Below are 18,712 nucleotides of genomic sequence, written 5' to 3'. Positions count from 1 at the left end.
TACTTTGCCTCTAAATCCCCAACCCTAAGTCTTGACAAACCAACCCCATTTGAACTTCTATGTGCTCAAGGCCCATACCAGGCCCATCTAATCTTTGATATATACAGAATACTCCACGACTCCAGTGCCCATTACTGAGACTTCCCATTTTTACATGCGGAAGTGGACTCAGGTGCTAAAACAGCCCGTACTACTCCCGCAGTGGCAGAAAATATGGACAGCCATCTCCAAATCTTCATGCTGCGTGGAATAGAAAGAAACGCCCTATAAGATATTACTCTTTTGGTATAAAATACCCGAAATTATACACAAATACGACCCCAAGTCCCCTAAGGTGTGTTGGAGATGCCAGGGAGACATTGGCTCTCATCTCCACATTTTTTGGGACTGCCCCCTGATCCACCCATTCTGGCTTGCAATACAGTCCCTCATTCAGGATCTGTTTGAGATTTCCCTTTCATTAGACCCTCTGCATTTTCTATTAGGACTACCGATCCCCGGACTCTCCAAACATGCTCAGAAACTCGCCACCTTTATTCTAATAGCAGCTAAACGAGCCATCCCTGTAAGATGGCTCTCCCAGACCCCACCTGCCCTCTCCGAAGTTTTGCAAAATCATACATCAGTACATTGGCCGTATGGAACGGCTTACAGCAATAGTCCAAGACACTATGCCACATTTCTCTAGGATTTGGGATTTGTGGAATCACTCTGAACTTAATCCTGGTTCCTACTCTGTGTCCCCTTAGGAAGAGTTCAATGCTTAACTTAGCTGACCTATCGGTTCCACTACCTCCTGTAGGAGAGATATTCTTCTTACCCTCTGCCTCCTGGCATATATACACCTGGTTTAGCGATCTGTGATCTGTACTGTGAATGACTGTGATTTTGATGACACACTGATTGTACTGCATCTTTACTCCTCCCCCCCTCTTCCCTCTCTCCCTTTCCCCCTCTCTCTCACTCTCCTTACATTCCTCCTCCCACCTCTTTCCTTTCAGTAATTTGTAATGTATGCTATTAATATCGTTTTCCTACACACTTATATAAGTGTATGTTACTGTAATCTTGACATCTTTATAATTTCAATAAAAATACAATAAAATAAAATCAGAGTCCCACTTTGTTCTACCATTTTTTTTTAATATATTTACACTACAGGGGAACTAGTTGCACTACTAGTTAATCTCTGTATATCACACTTTATTGGGTATATGGAAGGGTTTACAACCACTTTAAATAAAAAGATGGGATATTGTACCTGATTTCTTTTGTACTTCATGCAGAAACCTCTGTTGCCCTTTGCATAGAAAAACATTTATGTTAGAATTTTTCCGGTCTCTATTGACAATGTACATTATTTTTTTAGGTCAGATGGACTTTTCTATCTAGTCAATAAATACCTGAACTCAACTCTGGACTTACAGAAGCAGCTCGCTTTCATTGTGGCATCATGTTGTGTAGAGTTTTGTGTCTTTTGGTGTTATGCCAGACTGCAACAGGACAGTTAAAGTAAGTATCATCCGTCTGCCTAGCTATACTTAACCTTGAAACATTGAAACACCAATTGTTAATGAGTAAGGGTTACAAATGCACATCAAACTTAACAAAACAATCCCTGGCTACATGAGCCCTAAATGCTTTATATTTACCACTTCAGCCCGGACCATTTGGCTGCCAAATGACCGGGCCACTTTTTGCGATTCGGCACTGTGCGACGTGGCTAACAAACAAAATTGATGTCCTTTTTTTCCCACAAATAGAGCTTTCTTTTGGTGGTATTTTATCACCTCTGCGGTTTTTATTTTTTGTGCTATAAACAAAAATAAAGTGACAATTTTGAAAAAAAAAAATATATTTTTTTTTTACTTTTTGCTATAATAAATATCACCAAAAAAGAACAAAAAATTTTTTTCCCCCTCATTTTAGGCCAATACGTATTCTTCTACATATTTTTGGTAAAAAAATCGCAAGAATCATTTATTGATTGGTTTGCCAAAAGTTATAGCGTCTATAAAATAGGGGATAGTTTTATGGCATTTTTATTAATATTTTTTTTTACTAGTAATGGTGGAGATCAGCGATTTCTATTGTGACTGCGACATTATGTTGGACACATTGGACACTTTTGATGATATTTTGGGACCATTTGCATTTATACAGTGATCAGTGCTATAAAAATGCACTGATTACTGTATAAATGTGACTGGCAGTGAAGGGGTTAACCACTAGGGGGCAATGAAGGGGTTAAATGTGTCCTAGGGAGTGATTCTAACTGTTAGGGGGCGTGGCTTACTGTGACAAGACACTGATCGCTGCTCCCAATGAGAGGGAGCAGACGATCAGTGTCCTATCACTAGGCAGTACGGGGAGATACTGTGTTTACACTGGCATCTACCCATTCTTCAGCTCTGTGACATGATCATGGGACACTGGCAGACATCGAGTCAGGGGTGCGCACATGCCCACCGGGGGCACGCGCACGCCCAAATGACGGCAAATTTGAAGGGACGTATATATACGCCAATTTGCCTGTCTGTGCCATTCTGCCAACGTATAAGTTTGCGCAGTGGTGGGCAAGTGGTTAATGTATGTAGATGTTAATGGTGGAACCTACAAAAAAAGCTTCCCTCCTAAATTCCATATCAGACCTTTATTGGAGCATGCAGTCTGGCAATCCAGAAAAGGGAGGGTGAGCATGGGCCTCCCCCCCACTCCTGAACCATTCCACGTCAAAGTTTTCAACATGGGGGGGGGGGGCTACCCTGCTGGGGGGGGGGAATCTGACAGCTTGTTCCCATGGTGAAGAAGTAAAAGAACTATTCCTCACAATTTTGGTCGAATGGTTGTGGGGGTTTGCGACCGGGGGCTTATCAGATTCTGGAAGTACTCTTCAAAAATGTAGGGGCCCCCAGATCCTGCCCCTCCTTACTCATTCACATGAAAAGATTGAAAAGTGTAAATAAAGACACAAACATTTTGACAAAAAAAGATCCCACAATGTAAGTCCATTGTCAAACATAGCAACCATCAATTCAGATTATTGTCAGTCATGAACAATAACTGCCAACTGGCAAAAGAAAAAAATCCACTGACCGACCAACATCCGATCCCATCCCTGCACTCACCATAAAAGACATCTCCCGCCCCCTGATAATACATTTAAACAAACATGTGGTCTCCAAGGTGATGTCATTGACCAAATTTGGTCAACTACATAGCCACCATATTTGGTCAGTGATGTCAGCTGTATACCTTCCCCTTTGGTTACATGACCAGCCAGTAACTAATTAGGGCCAGGTGACCTCACTGACTGCTAAATACACCTCAGGTGTTGGCACGACATGCTGCTTCCTTAACAAACATTCACAGAAAGTTGGCATTTGTCATATATAGTAGTGGTACAAATTCTGCCATTATACTGTACAGTACATGGTGTTTGTTAGACATGCGCATTCGTATTTGTCCGAATGCATTTTCGTCCGAATTCCAGGTATTTTTGTTATTGTTTTAACAAATGATAACAAAAATGCAGAACCAGAAAAACAAAAGATCCGACATAAATAAATGCTTTATTTTCATTTTCATTGTGACAACAGTTCGATAGGAGGTTCGAATACATGACGCTGACAATAACAATAACAATCTGTGTCTATCAAACCGGTGGTCGAATGTGCCTAACCTTAACTCTATTAGTCCAGGATTATTCTACATAGATAGATAGAAAAGATTACTGCTGGAATTGGGTGAGGGAAGTAACCAGCTCCCGTGCTGGTCGGGACCCCCGTGGGTCCGGTCGCGGGTCCCCCGGACTCGATCGACGCGGGCATACCCGCGATCGTCTCACGGGGCGGCTGTATGGAAAAATGCCATTGTAAACAGCATTTCTCCATTCTGCCTAGCAACTAGTGATGCTGATCTCTGCTCCATGTGATTGGAACAGAGATCAGTGTTCACTAAATGAAAGCCCAGCCCCACACAGTTAGTAACACACCCCTAGGAACACTTAACCCCTACACTGCCACCCACTGGTTAACCCCTACACAGCCAGTGTCATTTACACAGGAATCACTGCATTTGTATAGCAGTGATTGCTGTATAAATGACAATGGTCCCAAAAATGTGTCAAAAATTTCTGCCATAATTTCGCAGTCACAATAAAAATCGCTGATCGCTGCCATTACTAGTAAAAAAAAAAATTATTAATAAAAATGCCATAAAACTATCCCCTATTTTGTAAACGCTATAACTTTTGTGCAAACTAATCACTAATCGCTTATTGCCATTTTTTTTTTTACCAAAAATATGTAGAAGAATATGTATTGGCCTAAACTGAGGGAAAAAAATGTTTTTTTTTATATTTTTGGGGGATATTTATTATAACAAAAAGTAAAAAATAATGCGTTTTTTTCAAAATTGTCCCTCTATTTTTGTTTATAGCGCAAAAAATAAAACTGCAGAGGTGATCAAATACCCCCAAAAGAAAGCTCTATTTGTGGGAAAAAAAGGACGTCAATTTTGTTTGGGAGCCACGTCGCATGACCGCGCAATTGTCAGTTAAAGCGACTCGGTGCCGAATCGCAAAAAGTGGTCTGGTCTTTGACCAGCAAAATGGTCCGGTCTGTAAGTGGTTAAACATTTGACAGACACCATAAGCCTTCAATGACAGATTCGACCTTAATTCATTTGGATTTTTAACGAAAAATAAAATAAATAAAAACAAATTTTTCAGGAGTAACTAAATAATGTATTTTTTGGACTAAAACGAAATTCCGAAACAAAATATTTCAGTGTGCACATGTCTAGTGTTTGGCTCCCTCCGAAAGAGCAACAGCATATCGTTCAGAAGATCACCCGAACATTCATAGCTCACTCCTACTTTGCAGATAGAGAGCCTGTAGAGAATGTGGCCATATTTGTTCAATGACATTTCCACCATATCTGGTCAGCGATGTTAGCTCCATATCTGTCTCTTTGTTTACACAACAAATAGGGCCAAGTGACCTCAATGGTTGATAAAGATGCAGCATATGCTGGCACCTGTTGCTTCCTTAACCACTTAGCGACCACCCGCTGTAGATTTACTGCGGCAGGGCAGCTGCTCTGTGTCAGATCACGTACCTGGTACGTGATCTGACACTTCCGGGTCTGGGGCACGCACGCACGCTGCTGGCGACCCGCTGTGAATGGACACCGCGGGAGCCAATCAGGCAACTGATCCCCGGGATCAGCTGAACATTTAAGAGAAAGGAAGAGTGGTGATCTACCTATGTAAACAAGGCAGATCGCCATTCTGTGGAGGGGAATGTGCTGATCCTGTGTTCATGCTAAGCAGGAACACGGATCTTTACATTCCCACAGTGAAAGCACCCCCCCCCCCCCCCCGCCACCACCACCACAGTTAGAACACACTCCCAGGGAACACATTTAACCCTTTGATTGCCCCTGATGTTAACCCCACCCTGCCAGTGTCATTAGTACAGTAACAGTGCATTTTTTTTTAGCACTGATCACTTTGTGATCACTGGTCCCCAAAAAGTGTCAAAAGTGTCAGTTAGGTGTCCAATTTGTCCACTGCAATATCTCAGTCCCACTATAAGTCACTGATTGCTGCCAGTCCCCCTATAAGTCACTGATTGCTGCCATTACTAGTAGAAATAAAAAAAACAAAATAAATAAAAATATACTATATTTTGTTTTGGACAAACAAATCAAAATACGCTTATTTGTATTTTTTACAAAAAATATGTAGCAGAATACATATTGGCTTTTTTTATTGGGTGTGTTTTATAGCAGAAAGTAAAAAAAAAAATATATATATTTTAATTGTCAGGTTTTTTTTTGTATATAAGCACAAAAAATAAAAAGTGCACGGGTGATTAAATACCACCAAAATAAAGCTTTATTTGTGTGAAAAAAGAACATCAATTTTATTTGGGTACAGTATCGCACGCCTGCGCAATTGTCAATTAAAGTAACAGAGTCCTGCATCACAAAAAATGGCCTGGCCATGAAGTGGGGTAAACCTTCCGGAGCTGAAGTGGTTAACAACCATTGACAGAAAACTGTTATATATATTAGTGGTAGAAATACCACTATTATACATGATGTTCTGTTGCCCTCGAATGAGCAAAAATCCATTGCTCAGATCACCATAACAGGCAAAGCTCACTCCTACTTGGCAGGTAGAGAGGCTTTAGGCAGGGAGTTAAGAAAACTGGCAAGTTGAATTGGTATTTTATACTTTTATTTTATTTATTAAAAAAATGAATGGTATTTTAAGCATATTATGGGGAGCCAGTGGTGTGCATTTGTATTTGAAATTTACAGATACTTTAAAGTATGATCCTGTTGATACATTAAAGTGATCTATGCAGTGCCTTTCTGTAAAAGAAGAATATGGATGCTTACTGTACCTGTCCAATGGGTAGTGAGTCCATTCTTCACTCTTGCTGGATGCTCTGGTTCCTAACGCTAGCTGCTATACAACTACAGTGTTCCAAAGGGGCTTGCAAATTGAACCACAACATGCAGAAGGGGACTAAGACCTCTGACATACTTGTGAGTGTTGGACAGCAGTGGTGCTCCTTACTGCAAAAAAATGGTCATGCTGTAAATGCGGTTTACTTTAAGATGTTCTTTCCCTGATATCAAGCAGATTTAGCAATTGCAAGAAATAAGAGGAGTAACTGCTCTGAATCATTTACTTTTATGCAAATTTCAGATAGTGCTATTGAGTTCTGTAAACACTAGGTATTGTTTATTCCTCAGTATAATAAAAAAAATAACTTATAGAAAAAGCTACACCTAGCCTTTTAATGGGCAGTTATTATTGCCTAACCTGTCTCACAATTTTTTAAGAACAATCTGCATGATTGAAAGGGAGAATCCAAGTAGACTATTATAATTCATTATGCCTCGGACACTCAAGTCATCATTTAGGAAAGCACTGGGCATGGCAGTGGTGATGTCCAATTGGATTTCAGCTAATGTTAAAGTTAGTTAAGGTTTGATTTCTGATTCATTGATGAGGGTCATTGCTCTTTGCACTGCAATATTAAGTAAGAGCTACTGAATACGGTTCTAAACAAAGCATTCTGCTATATTCTCTGTGCATTACTAACACATTTTGTGTGTGGTTTATTTTCTAGGTGTTCCTTAATAACACCCAGTGTGCTGCATTTGGACAACGAGGAGACAATTGTAGTAACTGCCCATGAGTATCCCTCAAAAACATCGACTATTAGTGCAACTATCACAGTCCGGAATTTTCCACAAAAAAACATCCTTTTAGTTGAGGAAACGGTCCCAATGAGAAAAGATAATGGTTTCATGGGAACAGTAACATTGACAGTGAGTATTGCATGCCCAAAGTACAAGACAGGACAGGACACCTTTGATCTGGGGTGCAAGACTTCTGTAGGCAAAACAGTGTATCATACTAAGTGTGCCATAGCACCACAGTTATTTGTGGGCATAGGGAAGTGCAAGTGTTTCTAAAAAAACTAATTGTGGTTTTAGATCAGCATTAGCTTCTTTTGTGGCTCTTGGCATTCACTCTCATGACATTCTAAAGTATAAAGGAAGTTGATGCTGGAAGACTACCATCATCCAGACACTTTCTCTAGAAAGTCACCCAGATCACAGGTCTAAACAAGGTAATAATATAATGCCATGTATGTGTCACTAATGGGAATGATGAACTATCCTGGGTTCAGTTTGAGTGTTGCTCAGTGAACTTCAAAGATGTTTGGATGCCGAAATTGAACTCCACTGAAGTCATTGGGACCTGAATCTGTTAAATTTTTAAAGCCTAATTTCTGAGCGAAAAGATGTAAAAAAATAGCATGGGGGATGCCTTTGGGTACATGTACAATTTTTTTTGTATTCATTTCAGCCAGTTCCTTTATATAGGATTGCCCACTTCCTTTAAACATCAAGCATGGGGGTGCCCTCTGCAGCAACAGTGATAGTTACAAATAAAAAAAAGTGTTTAAAATCGCAAATAACATGTCATTGGTGACTTTTTTCAAGAAGACAGCAATTAGGTATCATTTGCGGCAATTTAAACTGCATATAGCCATAGACTGAGTATAGCCTCAAACACAAAATATACGTAATACATATAACAGTACCATCATCCCGATTGATAATTGTCAAGAATTGCCACAAAACCGGTAAAGGAAACGTTTCTATACCCCTCTTCAATAGAAACCTTACAGGGCTAGCCGTCGGTAGTTTATTAAATTGTGGTGTATATGATTTTAGCAATATCGAAGTTTTGATGGATTTAATTTTTTTTGCCCTTATTAAATTATTTGTAATTTTTTATAACAGTCTTCTATGAATTATTTATTTAGTACCGCAATAGTCCCCTCAACAAAAATTTTTGGGTGTGGATATCAAGGGAGCAGCCTCAGCAATTGCCCCGATATCCTTAGAATTCCCAATTATTGACAATTTAAACTGCATAATGTTTTTTTTCTTTGTAAATGCCACTTTTGCTGCAGCATATCCTACAGCCAGAATGACAAAAAACAAATAATTTAAGTAGAGTCCCCCAAAATACCAACATACCAGACCCTATGCTTATGGTATAGATTTAAGGGGAGAAATGGTGAAGAAAAATAATATTGATGAGGTCCCCCTAAAAATCCATATCAGACCCTTCAGGTTTGGTATAGATTTAAGAGGGGAACTTATAAAGAACACAAAAAACTTACAACACCCCCCTAAAAATCCATACCAGACCCTTAATCTGAGCATGTAGCCTGGCTGGCCAGGAAAGGATAGGATGAGCGTGTGATCCCCCGCCCCTTCCTGAACCATACCAGGACACATGCTCTCAACATAGGGGTACCTTGCCATGAAAAACGCACTTTACCCCCATGTTGATGACGGCAAGTGCCTCTTCTTCGCAACCCTAGCTGGTGGCTGTGGGGGTTTGTCAGTGGGGGGGATTATTGGAATCTGGAAGCCTCCTTTTAGCCCTTGTACACACGTCGGACATTCCGAAAACACGGTCCGATCTGACATTTTCCGTCGGAATGTCCGACCATGTGTACAAGGGCTAATAATAAGGGGGCCCCTAGATGCTGCCCACCCCTCACTCATTTATAAAAAAAATTGGAACTGTGTTCTCGGCCCCCTTTATTCAGGCTTTACAAGCATTATATTCAAAACCCACTTCTTGAGTATAGTGTTGTCTTCTCACTTGTTTCCTCTCCATGCTCTCCGCTCTTAAATGTGCTCTTTAACCCAGACATCCCTGATAATTTGTCTTATGACCGTATGTTATCTTAGACTCAGGCAGGGATTTTTCAATTACGTCAACTTGTAAATCCAGCGACATGTAAATTTATGTCCTTTGCAGATCTACAAGCAAAGCATCAGATTCCTAAAACACTGTTTTACTCTTACTTACAATTCAGACATTTCTTCTCTACTAAATCCCCCTCCCTATCTCTAGATAAACCTACCGATTTTTGAATTTCTATGTGCTAGAGGTCCATATGAATCCCAATTAATTTAGTCTAGCTAAAAAATTCTCCATGAAGCCATCTCCTTAACTGAATCTAGTCATAATTACATGAAGAGATGGTCTCATAGTTGACAGCAGCCTATATCCTTAGCAGACTGGGGAAAAATTTGGGAGTCCACATCCAAAATTTCACAATGTGTTGTGCAGAGAGAGACCTTGTCCAAGATTCTTCTTTTTTGGTGTAGGACCCCAGATATTTTACCTTCTCGTAACACAGAAGCTTCTAGGCAATGTTGGAGATGCAATGAAGCTATAGGTACCCAATACCATATTTTTTGGCAATATTCTTCTATTAGTTAATTTTGGGCTCAGATCCAAGATCAACATTCGATTATACCATGACTCTGATACTTAACATTCCTATGTATACGTGATAGTTAATTTTTTAATGTTTTATTTCTTATCTCATTTTGTAACAATTAAAAAAAAAAAAAAAAAAAAAGAGACACCAAAAGATTGCCAAAAATGGCCCTTGTAAATCCATCATCAATCATGATGTTAGCTGACTCCACAAAAGAAAAAAAAAAGATGACCCACTGCACACGATTGATCCTGGTAGTATCACTAGCTGAATGCCAGCTCCCTGAGCTGTTATCAGTTACAAAAAGTAAGTGTTTATGTGTCTTGTATGAAAATATGATGTGCCATTGGTGGTTCCTAGAGACATGACAGATGCAAGCATGAATGAATGAATGAATGAATGAATGAAATACTTGTATAGCGCACAATGCGAACTGAATCGCCTCTAGGCGCTGACAGCATCAGCTGTCATATATAAATACCACTTCTGTATATGAAGCTCGATCCCCTGCCAAATGGGCAAAAGCTTGAGCATTTGTCCAAACACCCAAACTGTGGCCTGAACCCTAGTCATTGAATGTTGGTTCAGCTCTGCCTCTGATCGATGTCTGAATAGTGAAGTTTCTCCACTCAGGCTAGATTCTCTTCTTTGCTTCCTGTGTTCTGAGTGTAGACAACCCATTCATCTCAAAGAAACGCAGGAAAAGAAGTCCGTGGCTCTATTTTTTTTTTTTTTTTACGTGCAGCACTGTGAGACCTGGCGCAAAAATACATGTTGTTTTCACAATGTGTGGGGATGCCATTTTGAATCAATGCCACCCCCTTGTGCCTGCTAAAGTGCAGCATGTTTTGCTTGTAGGTCAGTTTTGCACAATTTATTTGAACACAGCATCAGCCACTAGCTTCTTTGATGCACAGACAATACTTGATCCTTACATTGGTTCTGAGGTTAAGGAAGGGAATAACATGAGCCTACAGAAAGGGGAGAACACTGATAAACAACAAATTGGCAGTCATGTTCCCCCATCCATAACGTATTGCCAAATTGGCTCCAGTGATGAAGATGGAGGGGGGTGATGAGGATGAGGTCACTGACTTTACTTGGGTGCCTGATAGAGCAGAAGAGGAAAGTGAGGGGGAGGCACAACCCCAATGAGGCAGGATGTCCTCCAGAGGCAGCCCTCATGAAACAGTAAGGAGCAGCCACCCTATACCATGCGATTGTAGAGCTCTTATCTCCCTGCCCAATTCCCACAGCTCAGCTTTGTGACATATTTTTTAAGAGCAGAATCCAATCCTGTGTTTGCCAAGGATAACTGTGAAAGGTTATGGTGAGAAGGCACCACCAATACCCAAGGCCCAATTTATCCGCACCTGTTACTTCTATCCAAAGTCTGAAAAAGAGACACCAGACTTTATCTAAAAAAATCATGAATTTTGTTCCCAGTGCACTGAATTGTGGCCCCATCATACAGACGGGCTCCCCAAGCCATTGTTTACAAAATAAAAAAAAGATTTCAGGGAAAATCTATTTAAATGTTATTTGTTTTTCTTCATTCATGTAAGTTTTGCTGCAGCAGGTTCTATAAACAGTACAGATGTGCCACTTTATAGGCAGACTAAGAGGACCCCCATGCACTATATTTAAAGGCATTTTTCATTTTTATTGCTTCATTTTAAGCATCATTAAAATCACTGTTCATTTAAAAACGATGTCCCCCAAGGCAGTACCAGGCTCCCATACCCTTTTTATGGCCAATAACTTAGATATAAGCCTTAAAACATGGGGAATTTCGATTTTTCGAGTTCGGGTCTAATACACTTTAAGCTGTTTTCTGAGTTTTGGTCCGAACTTTTCCACTGTTCTAGAGTTCTGGTATTGAAGCAAACCTGGGGGTGTTCTGCTCATCACTATTTGTTGATAAAATTTTAGCTTGTCATCCATATGCACCTTATGCATCAGAAAAGCACATTGTGTCCTCCCTACCTGGTGGCAATGTATTGCAGCAGCACATTATTACCCAGCAGTGGCACAATATTGCAACAGCACATTACACAGCCATGGCAGTGTTGCAGCAGCACATTACTCAGCAGTGGCATAGTGTTGCAGCAGCACATTACTCAGCGGTGGCACAGCATTGCAGCAGCACATTACTCAGCAGTGGCACAATATTGCAGCAGCACATTACCCAGCATTGGCACAGTATTGAAGCTGTATGTTATTCAGGGATGGCATAGTATTGCAGCAGCACATTACCCAGCAGTGGCACAGTATTGAAGCAGCACATTATTTAGCAGTGGCACAATATTGCAGCAGCACATTACTTGGCAGTGGCACAGGATTGCAGCAGCACATTGCTCAGAAATGGCACAGTATTGCAGCAGCACATTACTCAGCAGTGGCACAGTATTGCAGCAGTATGTTACTCAGCAGTGGCACAGTATTGCAGAAACACATTATTCAGTGGTGGCACAGTATTGCAGCAGCACATTACTCAGCAGTGCCACAATATTGCAGCAGTTTAACACTCAGCAATGACACAGTATTGTAGCAGTATATTACTGAGCAAAAGAAAAGTATTCCAGCAGCACAATACTCAGCAATGGCACAATATTGCAGCAGTATATTACTCAGCAATGACACAGTATTGTAACAGTATATTACTCAGTAATGGCACAGCATTGTAGCAGTATATTACTCAGCAATGGCACAGTATTGCAGCAATATATTACTCAGCAATGACACAATGTAGCAGTGGTATGTCACTCAATAATGTACAGTATTGAAGAGAGATAATGTTCAAGGCTTATCCTGTTACCAGAGGAAAGGTTTTGCTCGAAGTCTGGTAAACTGGAGTTTAAAGTAGCAGGAATTGCTGCTCTGGATAACAGAATGTCTGTGGAGAAAAAGTGGTGTCCCTACTGAACCAGGAACCTCTCCTTGCATTGTTACTCTCCCTAACAAGACAGGGCCTCTGTCCCTCACTTAACCACTCACTCCACTCACTCCACACCCAAATGGTGACTCGGCACCCCAATTTATAGAGTACCACCAAGATGGCTGACAGGGGTCATCAAAAACTGCAGTGTCCAATCAGACAGCGGCAACTTCTATGACAACTAGGGAGCTCTTAAGGAACAATCTTCCTTTAGAAGATCCCACTCCATTGGTATAGTGGCACAGTGCCACTTACTGAATGGAGGCAAGGTTGCACCTGCCTACAACATCTACACTGGCTGCATGACAGCTCATCACCCACAGAGGTAAGTACAGTGGGGACCAAGGGAGTGGGGAGGGTGTACAGTGTTAGTTCACCTTTTTATTTTTTGAATTTCTGGAAAAGTGAACCCACACTTTAAAAGTAGAATAAAATGTTCACAAAAAAATTACTTGATTACATTCCCCACACATGCATTACACATACATAAATAACACATATGCATTACTCACACTGTGGTAATGCATGTTATGCATGCCTATACACAAACATACTAAGGGGGAGATTCACTAAAACTGGAGCACACATAATCTGGTGCACCTGTCCATAGTAACCAATCAGCTTCTGGGTTTTTATTGTCAAAGCTTAATTGAACAAGCTGAAATTAGAAGAAGAATGGTTACTTTGCACAGCTTTGTGCTCCTGTTAAGGGCCTGTTCACACCAGCAGTCATGTGTTATGGTGCACTTAAGGCCTTTTTCACATCCCCATCCATCTGTTTTTGGCAGCCTGGATTAGATACCAGAAGGTGTCAGTGGTCACATGTTCACTGACATCCACTGCTCCATAGAGAGCTATGGATGGTCTGATTAGGCCCGCCTGAAAAACTGACAGGCAAACTCAATCTGCATCCAAACAGGGCCGCCAAAAACAGATGGATGGGGATCCATTCTGTTATAAACGGTTTCCATCTGCCTGCCCCATAGAGAACAGCAGACATGGACCTGGCATCTGCCTGCTTAGTGGGGACCTGTAGAGATCCCCCACTGAGCAGGCACATCCAGTTAGTGGAGTCTGCCCCATCTGAAAGGTGCCTATGGTACACTCTGTTGTACGTTATGCACATGAACTGCAGTACATTGTTGCAATGCATCACAGTGATTAATTGTTTTCTTTTTTTACTTTTTGAAAATTATGTTCATTCATTGCTATGCACTGCAACATTTTATTGCACAACACACCAAAACAGCACACACTAGGTACTGGGGAGTCAATGTTACAACCAAGCATTGGTGTGAAGCCAACCTGTAGATTTTTAGCCTGCTTTGCTTATTTGCAGTTTTGCATAGCTCTGTTTTCACCATTTGGTAAAAAAGGCACACCTTTAAATTTGCAAATATTTGTTATTTATTAACTCAATGCAGCCTTTTCTTGTAATTTAGTAGGACATTTGCAAATGGATGTAATTCTGTAAGCCAATAAGATTTTTTTTTTACAAACTATAAAAGCTGCAAGTGAAAAATTATAAAACAATTAGAAAAATTGCAAAAAATGGCCTGACCAGTGATAACCTGAAGTCAAAAGAAGAGCACAAGACCTGGCAGCAAAAGAGTTACAAGAAAGGAAACTATAAGAAATTGTGAATGTATTGCAGAGATGTGTTTTTTATTTTATTTTGCCAACACCTTAACCCGATTTGAGATCTCCTAAAATTAAAACTAAGCCTAGGACAATATATTCTAAGGACATTTTTTTATAAATTGTATTTAAATTTCCTGTAGATTCCTTCAACTAAATTCATCCGAATAGATCCAAATAAAAAACAGTTTGTGTCTGTCACTGCGAAGTTCAGCAATTGCGATCTGGAGAAAGTTGTTTTGGCATCATTTCAAACTGGATATATATTTGTGCAGACTGACAAACCCATCTACACTCCAGGATCACAAGGTAAAAAGACTAAAGCTCCAGGGCAAGTTGTGTTAAAAGATACTTATCCTTTGACCAGTTCAGCTTTTGAGGGGTAGTTATTTATTGAATTGCTTATTAATGTTGAGTTTTAAGTTTCTGCTTCACAGGAGGACTAACCCCTAACTAACACCTTGGTGTGGATGAATTAGGGGAAGCCTCCTTCATTAATACCACAGACCCCCTAGACACGCAGATCCCCAGGGGTGGGGGGTCTGGGGACTGGCAGAAGTGAAATCCACATATATGTGTTCTACAACCTTACCCCCCGCCTTCTGCCATCTCCGTCCCCTCACTTTGCAGGATCTATTTCACACATCCAACATATGAGAATACATAATTTGATACACGTTAAAGCCTGATTGGCTGTGGTTTGGAGGTGAGCCTCAGCTCCATGCCCTCCTAATTTGACATCCCGCTTCTCTTTCTGGCTGCTGTCCCTCCTCTTCTTATTGCTCCTGAAGGTGGTGGCTTAGAAACATTACCAACACATGAGAATTCATATACGTAATATTTTTAAGATACTTTCTTCTGAACACAGTTGAAGTTGTTATAAAACCAATCCTTTCATTTTCCCTAACTCAGTTAATATGTGAATGTTTCAGTCCACCACTCAAAGTTTTTTGCTTAAAGTAGAAGCCCCCTAAAGCCTGCCGCTGGGAATATCATGTGACCAGACTGGAAATAGCTAAGTGTATGCATCTTTCCTCTACAAATTAGTTAATATATGACTTTGAATGTTAGTGGGAACAGGTTTAAGTTTAGATCAGACTTCTAGAGTCGTTTACACCTCCCACCTAGGCAGTATGCACTCCGTAAACACACTATTATCACTACTCACAGTGATATAGCCATACTTACAGCTAATCAGCCTATTTAGATAAACTATACCCTCCTAATCCCCTAGTCTCCCACTATATTTGCACTTACTGTCAGCTTGGGGAACAGCCCTCTCCCAACCTAACCAAACTTAACCACTCACTTCCTTCTCATCCATTACCCCACTTCTCCTGCCCCCCCCCCCCCTCAACTCCCTTCCCACCGTTTTTCTTTCTCCCTTCCAGCTCCATTCTCACTAAGTCAAGAACATAGACAACATAATCCTTACTTCCTCAACCACTTCAGCCCCGGAAACTTTGGATGTTCGATGACCATTCGGCACGATTCGGCACTGCGTCGCTATAACTGACAATTGCGCAGTCATGCAATGCTGTACCCAAACAACATTTACGTCCTTTTTTCACACAAATAGAGCTTTCTTTTGGTGGTATTTGATCACCTCTGTAGTTTTTATTTTTTGCGCTATAAACAAAAGAAGAGTGACAATGTTGAAAAAAACACAATGGGGTTGATTTACTAAAGGCAAATCCACTTTGCACTACAAGAACTGCAAGTGTACTTGGAAGTGCAGTTGCTGTAGATCTGAGGGGGACATGCAAGGAAAATAAAAAAACAGCATTTTTGCTTGTACATGATTGGATGATAAAATCAGCAGAGCTTCCCCTCATTTCAGATATTCCCCTCAGATCTAAAGCGACTGCAGTCAATTCCATCCCCCCCTAGTGTTGACATCTTCACTGCCAGTGACATTTATACAGTAATTAGTGCATGTTTATAGCACTGAACGCTGTATAATTGTCACTGGTCCAAAAATGGGTCAAAAGTGTTCGATCTGTCTGCTGCAATATCTCAGTCCCAATAAAAATCGCTGATCACCACCATTACTAGTAAAAAATAATAATAATAATAAAAATGCCATAAATCTATCACCTATTTTGTAGACGCTTTAACTTTTGCACAAAGCAATCCATATATACGCTTATTGCAAAATTTTTTTACCAAAAATATGTAGAAGAATACATATCGGCCTAAACTTAGGAAAACATTATTTTTTTTTTTTTTTAATTGGGATATTTATTATAGCAAAAAGTAAGAGATATGGGGGTTGATTTACTTAAAGGCAAATCCACTTTGCATTACAGTGCACTTGTAGTGAAGAGTGGATTTGCCTTTAGTAAATCAACCCCCATATCTTTTACTTTTTTTTGCTATAATAAATATCCCAATTAAAAAAAAAAAAAAAAAAAAAAATTTTCCTCAGTTTATTCTTCTACATATTTTTGGTAAACAAAAATTGCAATAAGCGTATATGGATTGGTTTGCGCAAAATAAGGGATACATTTATAACATTTTTATTATTATTCTTTTTTTTTACTAGTGATGGCAGGTATGAGCAATTTTTATCAGGACTGCTATATTGCGACGGACATATCAAACACTTTTGACACATTTTTGGGACCAGTGACAATCATACAGCGATCAGTGCTATAAAAATGCACTGATTACTGTATAAATGTCACTAGCAGTGACGGGGTTAACACTAGTGGGGAATAGGACTGAGTAGGAGGGTTAACACTGTGGGGGGGGACTGACTAGGAGACATGACAGGTTGGTGTTCATACTTCATATGAACACATGATCTGTCTCCTCTCCCCTGAGAGAATCAGGATCTGTGTGCTTACACACACAGATCCGGTTCTTGCTCTGTCATGAGCGATCGTGGGGGATCGTGGGTGCCTGGCAGTCATTGCTCCTGCCGGGCACACACGTCTCTGGTGGCGAGATGTGGGCATGCGTGCACCCCCTTGTGGCCAACAGGCAAAGTGACCTAAGGTAACGTTGCTTTGCCTAGGGGAGCCAACCTGTCACAGTAAAACTCTGCATTTGTTCAAAAAACGTGAGTTAAAGATTTTTCAGATGCATTTGTACATCAGTTTGTGCATGTTGCTGCAAATGTTTTGTTGTTAGATCTATCGGTATTGGTTAAGCTGACAAAATTTTTGAACCATTGTGGATGCCTTTCACATATTTTTCATAAGCCGTTTTCCTCTAGGAGACATTTTAGCAATGAATCATGGAGCCTGTAATGTGATATTAGTATTCACAATGCTTTCTGTTACTTTGACTGCAAAGAAAACACCTAGTAACTCTTTAAAATATGATTCAATTCTTTTTTTTTCCAATGAAATCAGAATTATAGAGAAATAGGCTATGATTTTCTGATCACCTTCTTTTAACCACTTCAGCTCCAGATGATTTGACCCCTTTCATGACGAGACTATTTTTTTCTATTCAGCACTGCGTTACTTTAACTGGTAATTGCGTGGTCATACAACTCTGTACCCAAACAAAACTTTTTTTTTTTCTCACAAAAATAGAGCTTTCTTTTGGTGGTATTTGATCATAAGTGGGTTGTTTATTTTTTTGCGATATAAACAAAAAAGACCAACATTTTTTAAAAAAAATATATATATTTTTTACTTTCTGCTTTAAAACTTTTCCAATAATAAAAAAAAAATATTCTTAAAAAATGCTGACCAAAATGTATTCTGCTGCACTGCATGTCTGATTGAAAAAAAAAAAATCCCAATAAAGCGTATATTAAGGGATTTTTTTATACGATTAATGGCAGTAATCAGCAACTTATAATGGAACTGTGATAGTGCGGTGGGAAATCTGACACTAACTGACGCTGGGGGGAACTTACTAATTGCCACTGACATCAACAGTGACATACAGCGATCAGCATTAATGCTATACACTGTCACTATACTAATGACAGTAGCTGAGAAGAGATTAACATCTAGTGTGAACATGTGGTTAAATGTGAGCCTAACTATGTGTAATGTGTATAAAGTGTGCAGATTTCACTAATAGATCTCTAAGTTTAAAGCCAGGGTGAGAAACAGAGAGAACGTTCTCTCTGTACAGAGTTCTGTGTTGATTGTCAACACTGAGCTCTGGGACGTGGTTGTACACAGCTGATCAGCAAGCCCCTGCCATCAATCACTGGCTCTAGGACCAATGTATGTATGCATATGCCATACCTGTGGGGCCACTGTGGAAAAGAGTTGCTGCTACTACAGTGACTGCCACAATCTTCCAGGTACCATGCCAAATGACTACC

The 18,712-nt window shown here is 40.1% G+C and overlaps 1 protein-coding gene across 3 annotated transcripts in view; it reads left to right on the top strand.

The window, feature by feature from the left end:
* The window catches only part of LOC143961241 (complement C3-like), a 649,911-nt gene that overhangs the window by 21,069 nt on the left and 610,130 nt on the right, over positions 1 to 18,712 (top strand). For all 3 annotated transcript variants that reach the window (XM_077470478.1, XM_077470476.1, XM_077470477.1), the window contains 3 exons: positions 1,370 to 1,512; positions 7,152 to 7,353; positions 14,562 to 14,727. In XM_077470478.1, coding sequence (XP_077326604.1) covers positions 1,454 to 1,512; positions 7,152 to 7,353; positions 14,562 to 14,727 — 427 coding nt within the window. In that variant the 5' untranslated portion in view covers positions 1,370 to 1,453. The remainder of the gene's footprint in view (positions 1 to 1,369; positions 1,513 to 7,151; positions 7,354 to 14,561; positions 14,728 to 18,712) is intronic.

This window comes from Lithobates pipiens, unplaced genomic scaffold, assembly GCF_037356315.1.
Source record: "Lithobates pipiens isolate NorthernLeopardFrog02 unplaced genomic scaffold, aLitPip1_a1.2 Scaffold_8, whole genome shotgun sequence".
NCBI lineage: Eukaryota > Metazoa > Chordata > Amphibia > Anura > Ranidae > Lithobates > Lithobates pipiens.
The sequence above is the reverse complement of the archived record's forward strand: the minus strand, read 5'-3'. Positions and strand labels throughout refer to the sequence as shown.